Here is an 8,168-nt window from a genome sequence, read left to right as displayed (position 1 = left end):
GCCTAATTATCATTCGCGCATATTGTTGGCATGTTGGGGGGTCCGGTCCAAATGTGGGGAATAAAGTGTACAGGTTAGAAAAGGGAGATGGTTGTCCCATCAGGAGAGTTCAGATAGTGTAAATAAATAAATGATGCACGCCAGAATCTAACCCTTTGTGTTTGGCAATTGCTTTGTGGTCATTTAATGGACTGCCAATGTGTTTGGTAATGTGCAACTGAAAAGATAAAGGCCTTAAGGTGGCCCCATCATTTCTAATCTGATGTCTTGTTTTAATGTCTTGCACAGGGCTTGTAAAATCAAATTGACTACCTTAAATATTTCAGTTTACGTGATCCCTACATGGTGCATACTCCCAAATAAAGTTCTTGAAACAAATTACCACAAGCTAAATGAGCAGTTGGTATTCCAGCTATACCTGATGGGGATTTAAAGGCACCAGGATACATACGCAATACACAGAGTGGGAGCAGCAGTTTGTATATGGGGGCCCGCAGCTTATTTTTTGGCTCGGGAGCCTCTCAGCATCTTCATCCGACCCTGCGCATGTGTAGCATCAAGCTGATTTTATTTACCATAAACACCAACTTCTGCCAACACCATCTGATAAGCGATGAAACACATTTCTTTTTTAGCTAATAACTCGCTAAATCAAATCCAGGAAAACGTTTAATTAGCCTGATATTTTCAGCACACTGTTGGAAAATAGTTGCCTCCGAGTTAAAGTCGGCGTACTGAAAATAGCCGAGCGTTGAGCCAACACTTCATGCAGCTTGGACCGGTTTCATTCCACAGTGATTAACTCCCAAATGGCTCCAAAGCAGAAAGTGTAAGAGAATATTGGAACACAAAACCGTCCATCACTGTCTCCCCCACCCTCCATCTCCATTTCTGAGCTCAGAGCTAGTGAGCTTAAGACGCTGCCTTCTGAACTTTCCTTGCTGTATGGGGCAAAGAGTGAGGCCTCTGTGACAGCTCCATCTGCACAGACATCACGCCTCGCGTTGCATCACCCCCACGTCAGATTCTTCACAATAGGTTAAGCCATAAATATGGGGGGGGGGGGGGGGATTTGGTGCAGCATGAGGTAACACATGCCAAGATATTTCAACTCATATAGATGTTGACCCCTGCAGAAATCTCACCGCTTTTAGTTTGTTTTGTTTTTTTTGTTTTTTTATGGGGGGGGGGGGGGGGGGGGGGGGGCTCTTGAATAGACTGCATAGCAATTGCAATCTAGCATCATAACTGACTGGGTGAACATAAGAGAGCTACATAGTCACAGAGGGCTTCTGAAAGGCTATAAATGGAATAATCCAGCAAGGTATAATAAACTCTTTGCCCTTCCTTGATGCTTCCGTTCGTGTTAAGACCTAAAGAGCCCATTGGCTGATTAAAAGCATTATTTCAACTGGCAAGCCTCTCTCTCTCTGCACACACACACACACACACACACACTATATCCTCCTGCAGTGAGGTCCGTTATGCACCCATCACTCTAGGACAGGGTGCTGGGTCATATCAGTGATAAACCTCCACTCTGGGAGTTTGGGTGGGAGAGACGTACATACACACAGATAAAGTAATAACAAGCCCATTTGGAATGCATGATTCAGTGATTATGTAATTGTGCTCAATCATTTTTTCCCCCTCTAGATGTCTGTGAACTTAGACAAATCATCCTGAAAAATACAATATTCTGGGATATTAAAAACAAACAAACAGCAGATTGCACTTATCAAGTTGGTTAGGATCCTTTCCTGTTGCGCGTTAGTAAACTATTAACATTTTTCCATATTGACATCAGAAAAATAAATGAAAATTCATGTCAAAACCTGTCAACATAGTGCCATCCCATAGGCCTCCCGATGCTGGCCGGACTGTGCACACTTCTTGGCTATGATTCACATCCCCCGCTACATGTATGACACATCCACAGTTACACTCGGTTCCAGGACTCCTCATCTCCCAAATGGTGCCTTCTGTTCTCATTCTGGGCCTCGCTGAAAAGATCCAACAAAAGAAGGACCCTGAGCAGGCCCGGGTTTCATTTTCTTTTTCTTTTCTTTTTTGTCATTGAGAAAAGGCAGCTGGCACCTCACTGACATGAGGTGAAAGCTGCTGAAAAATACACGTATTTTAGCAAATCTTTGCAAACAGAGGAGTACTTGCAGTAGTCATATGTAGCCCTAATTATAAATTCACAATAATCCAGATAATTCCTTCTGAACGAGGAAATAAGGGACAGATTATGGTGTCTGACATGGCCAGGGTTTGTTTTTTTTTGCCTCCTCTCCAGCCTGTCTCAGTTTGGGAACACTGATTTCCTAAATGGTGACGCCAACCGCACACTGAAAATGGTGGCACAGTGCATCCTTTGCATTTTTATAGACCTACTTTGCATATTGGATTTAAGTGGGTCAAGTGAGGAGTAATTTAAAGTCCAACTGAAATTAATTGCTCGTCCTGTGTGCTCTTTTGAGAAAAAAGGGAATAAGTTATATTTCATAGTTATTACTAGTTTTGCATGAATTCCACGGAATACCGTTCTGCTATCCGTCTACGTACATGGAGACCTTATTTCGATACAGCCAATCAGATCTTGCATTAAGCAGTGACATCACAGTTCTGCGATGAGCCAGACAGCAGCCTGCTACACAACACAAGAGCCGCAGACTGAACGTCTCGTCCTGCACCATAGCTTGTTGAGCGAGCGATGAAACCGGGAAAAAGTGACACCGCTAATGTCAGTTTGCAGGCTGGATAGCTGCTCAGTTAGATGCTGGTGTCTAACAACACGCTGTCTGCCCGTGACATGTAGGCTACAGCACAAGTTTGTTTACTTTGTCTCTCCTTCCCTAGGGCGTAACACCAGCACTTTGGCAGCCTGACAGCTGCTGTCAATCAAACATAGACACCGACACGCCCCTCCAGCCAGCTGAGACGGAAAGGAGCATTTCTGATGTTTCCCCCTTTTTTTCTTCAGTTTAATAATAAAGAAAATATTAACAACACATTTAAAAAAACACGTCGACATTATTTGTGACTACAAAAAAAGGGATGACTGAATGTGATTTCAGTTGGACTTTAACAAAAATCAAAACAAGCACTTAGAAGATAAAAAAAAAAAACAAGCAGCATTTTCAACATATTTCCTTCATATTCTTTTTTTTTTTTTTTAAGTAAAGAAAGATATCTAAAAGATGTTCACTTATGAAACAAACCAATTCAAAAAAAGATTAGAAATGGTTGAGACACCGAACCCTTAATGCAGCAGCTGTTCGTCTTAATCAGTGTCAAGGTTTGTACACACTGACTTTGTCAGATTTCTAAAAATGACCAGCTCATCGCTTGCCAGGCGGCGATGTGGATGCTGTGGTCATGGTGTAATTGCAAAGGGGACAGTCGCAGATAATGCTCATTGATTGAAGCCCATTGATTCTAATCCTCACTGAGACACTCACAGCAGCCCCTTTGAGTGAGGCATATATACTGTATCTTTATCTCCTTTGACTGAGTCCACAACGTAGTCAATTCTCATCATCTGACGTATTGTCATTTCATTACAAAATAAAATAACTTTTAGCACTAAAACACCCTTTTCAAGCTCAATTCCATAATTCTTGATTTCATTCTCCGTCAGAATGTGAAAATCGGATGTTGGACCAAACCCAAATGGCCTCCATCATGTCATCACCAACCAGCTTCCTCATAAGCACATTATATGAACCTGACATCATGTTTATTTGATGACAATAACATAGTTTGGTCAATATAGTGCAATAAGTGCAAAGCAATCAAAACAAATCAAATTGATAAGGGATAGAGAATCTGCGAACGCTTGTATAAAAATAGGTGTTACATTGATTAAAATATCAGTATTACACAACATAATTAATACTTCAAATATTATTTATGAATTTTGTTTTGATACCATATCAATTCCACATATTAAGAATGAATACCCATATTCATTTTTAATATAATAATCTCCTTTATGAGAGCTCAGTGAAGGCTAACTTGCCTTCCAATTCCAAAAAGTGCAGAAAGCATACAAAGACACTTTTTTTTTCTCATCTTCTTCAAATGACGCAGTCTTTTTTGAACATTGGGGGTGTGCCACTTTCAAAAAAAGCCACTTTTACAATGCAGAGCTACAGTAAATGAAACTACAAACATAAGCCTTTCCAGAGGATCATGGAGTATGATGACACAGGTAATATTGATGTAGAATCAAAAGTTTTGAAAAGACATGGCAGATTATATCAATAAATACTTACTTACAGACTACAGCAGAAAATAGTCCTACACAGTTTTGATGATCTGCTGTACAGTGTTTTTGTCCAGGAGTGATTTTTATAAACATTTCTTTTCGGATTCACAATATACCTTATGTATGGTTATATTCCTGAAAATGAAGTTGGGTAAGATTTACCTGTACACTTACATTTTGTGTGTTATTTCGATCTTCACCATAGAAAAATAGATTTTGCATCATCAGTTAAGTAGAGCAATTTTGTTCATCCATGTTTCAGAAAGTTGTATCCATTCCTGTAATGTCATGTTTCAGAAATAAGAAGAAGATTGTTCGGCACACCCCGTTTCAACTCCTTCGCTTTTGCTTTGTTTGTTTTGTGCCAAGGCACCCTATAAGCTGAGCCACTGTTTCAAGAAGGGTCAAGAGAGAAAATGCTTCATTAATTTAATGATTCTGTTGCTCAGAACTGGCTAAAGGTGGTCTGTTTCTCAAGAACTTCGAGGTAATCGGGCTCAGACTGCAGTTTAGCTTTTAGCTCCAAATACTCATTCCTGTTGGGCTCAACATAAACAGTACTGGGTGCTGTGCCATAGAGCACTGTTTCTCTTATCCTCTCTGGGTGCAAGAACTGACGTCTGACATCAAAATTTGGGTTGTACGTGTACGACACGGGCCCTGTGTACTTGTACTCTAAATTGGCACCTGCTGGAATGGATGCCATGGACTGATGGGGTGGCTGCTTATCGGGCTCAAGGATGCCTCTGAAGAAATGGTCTGCATCCTGCACAGGGGAGGGGTTTTCGCGTGGCTCAATGGTGCTAACACTGTACGTAGGGCTCCTCATCGTGCCATCCCTCTCCTCGTCCGGGGCACTCCTGTACGTGACCTTGAGCTCATGGAGATCGCGGTAATCCTCCACTGTGTTCCCTTCTCGTGATCTGTAAATGGGGTTTTTGCACATATGGCCCATGGGGTGGGGGATATACTCATAGACGTGACCAGCCGGGGCCTTAACTTTGGGGCCAGAGCGGTTGCTGTAGAGGCTGTACTGCAAGTTAAAAGAGCTGACGTCTGAATTGTTGGTGCTAGTGCGGTCACTCTGTGACTTTTTGCGCTTTTTCATCACTACTACAAAGAGCCCTGCGGCCACGAAGACAGACATGATGAAAACAAGCAGGAGGCTGAGGATGAGGACAGAGAGGGGGACAGTGCTGCTGGGGGTGTTGAACTTCTGCGGGGCGACTGTGGTGACGACCCGGTCGTCCATGGGCTCATCTGTAGGGGGAGTCGGCGAGACGTAAGCATCAGAGTAGTCTGGGCAGAGCTGCTCCGACTGGATGGAGCGCAGGTCCATTCCTGTGTGGCGTTTGGGCGTCTCACACACGACCTCGTTAACCACAGTGCCTGCACTGAGCTGCTCCAGCCATATCTTCATCCCCACTATGTCGCAGGAGCAGTCCCAGGGGTTTTCAAACAGATCTATCTGCACCAGCAGCTTCAGCTGATCTAAAACACCACTCACAGGCAGGTTTTGGAAATGGTTGTTGCGCAGATTAAGCCTAGACAGGGAGAGGCTGGAAAAGATGCCCACAGGTAAGGTTTTCAGGAGGTTATTGTTGAGGAAAAGCAGCTGGAGATTAGAGAGGTAGCGGAAAGTGCCCGCATCAACCTCCTTGATTTTGTTGTATTCTAAATAAAGATACTGCAAGTTCTGCAAACCAAAAAACATTTCTCCTGTAAGCCTGTCCATGAGATTACCATTTAAATACAGCCTACGCAGGTTGGTTAAATCCCCAAAAGCCCGGTCGTGGATCAGACTTATCCTGTTGTTTCCCAAGTGAAGCAAATCCAATCCAGTGGCATCGACAAAATCTGATCTTCGTACCACAGGGATGTAATTTCCAGTGAGATACATCTTTTTAGGATTGTATGGCTTGGGTTTTAGAGCTGAAATGCTTTCAATCTTTCTCTCTTGACAGTTGACATTTAGCCCGATTTCAGATATCTGCAGGTTACACGTGCAGGCAGTGGGACAGTCCAAAGGCACAGGAGATTTGGTCTGAAAAGCAATGATGGGGCCATAGTTGTAAGGGTTACCGCCTGGTCGGGAAGTGGGCTTTAACCTAGTTCTGTTAGAGTGGCGTGTGCCCTTGGTAGGCCTAGAAGAGGACCTTAAAACACCTGAGGAGGTGGCGGAGGCTGTGACAGTAGCAGGTGTGGTCTGGTAATATCCACTGGTGCTGCTAGGGGGTGCAGGCCTGACCGTGTCTTCTAGGGGTCTTCTTGGGCAGAGTTCCTGCTTGGACACCTCGTCCAGGTCCCTACCGTGGAGCCTGAACGGCGTCTCGCACACCACTTCTCCCACCAGAGCCGTATAGGCTATACTCTCCAGCCAAGCCTTCAGAGAAATGAGCTCGCAGGAGCAATTCCACGGATTCTCCTCTAGTTGTAATTCCACAACTTTGTCCATGTGCTCCAGAAGGCCGATGTAGGGGAACACTTTTAACCGGTTCCCCCTCAGGTCTAAGTGCGTAAGGGGAACATTCCGGAAGATATTCGGGGGCATGGCGGAGAGCAGGTTGTCGTTCAAAATCATCACTGTCAGTTGGTGTAGTTTGCTCAAGGCGTTGGGCTCTATATTGGTGATGTAATTATAATCAATCTGTAGGTATTCCAAACTCTCCAGTCCTGCAAAGGTGTCATCCCTCAGAACTTCAATCTTGTTGTTATTCAGGTGCAACCTTTTTAATCCCTGGAGTCCGTTGAAGGCACCTGACTCTACCTCAGAGATATCATTGTTCCCCAAGTGCAGGATGGTCACCCCGGTGTAATTGATGAAGTCATTGACTGACAGCTTCTTCAGGAGGTTCCCTGTCAGCAGGAGGTGGTACATGGAGAAATGAACCGGGCTGACCTCCGTCAGTCTGATGATCCCTCGGTTCTCGCAGCTCACCGTCAGGATCCCTTCCTTCTCCTCGCATGTGCACAGGTTTCGACAGATCTCCCCATAATTGTCATACATCTCGACCAGGCTCAGAGATGATGCAATCAGAAGGATTATTTTTAGGATCCAGATATGCATTTTTCCTGGGAGAGGATGCCCCAGCTCACTCAAGTGCGGTACCAGTATGAGGTGTCATCTAAGGAGGAAAAGAAAAGGACGGGGTCTGTTTTATATAACATGGAAAACACATATGTGACACAAAATGCATATATAGTCATCGACTCCTAAAAAGAGCCGACCCCCTTAGGAACAAGTATTAGACATTCACAACAAACACACACACACACACACACACAGGCAAAGACAAGTAGGCCTATTAATGTTTGTTCGTTATGCAGATGTGTTATGTCAGCATCATTTTGCTTTTGAGGGTGTCAGAAAAGCAGCGACCTGGATGAATCTTTAATAAACGCATACTTAAAGGATAATATGTAATCAAGTTGATAACACAACTACCCGCGGTGGATGGCCACTGCGCATTTTTGATAGCTCGCCTGAATTCCAATCCATCTTGGGAGGGAGGGAAAAAAAAAAAAAAACCTTCGCCATCCACCGACTGATAGATCTGGTCATTTACTAATTCAATCCCTTGAGGATTTCTGCACACGTAAAAAAAAAAAAAAAAAAAAAAAAAAAAGAAGAGGCTCACTGTCAAAATATCTCAAGCCACATCGCTTTGTGCGATGGATGCTGTGGCACCTTGTTACGACTCAACCCCCCCCCCCCCCCCCCCCCCTCACCCCCCAAACTGACACCAAAACCTCCAACATGCAACTCCTATCTCCTAACCACGAAGATTTCTCACTCACCCCGCATACCCGATGACTTGGTAACAGTGGGGAAACTGTCGGTCCCTTCCCTCCACCTCCGTCCAAACAACATGAGGACGAGGAATTGTACTCGCCT

At 44.0% G+C, this 8,168-nt stretch overlaps 1 protein-coding gene across 1 annotated transcript; it reads right to left on the bottom strand.

Moving 5' to 3' along the window:
- Nucleotides 1-4,718: 4,718 nt before the first annotated feature.
- On the bottom strand, nucleotides 4,719-7,340 carry LOC139306656 (SLIT and NTRK-like protein 5). The gene has a single exon (XM_070930566.1). It carries the CDS (start codon nucleotides 7,338-7,340, stop codon nucleotides 4,719-4,721), a length of 2,622 nt encoding a protein of 873 aa, XP_070786667.1.
- Between the last annotated feature and the right edge of the window lie 828 nt (nucleotides 7,341-8,168).

This window comes from Enoplosus armatus, chromosome 24, assembly GCF_043641665.1.
Source record: "Enoplosus armatus isolate fEnoArm2 chromosome 24, fEnoArm2.hap1, whole genome shotgun sequence".
NCBI classification, from domain to species: domain Eukaryota; kingdom Metazoa; phylum Chordata; class Actinopteri; order Centrarchiformes; family Enoplosidae; genus Enoplosus; species Enoplosus armatus.
The sequence above is the reverse complement of the archived record's forward strand: the minus strand, read 5'-3'. Positions and strand labels throughout refer to the sequence as shown.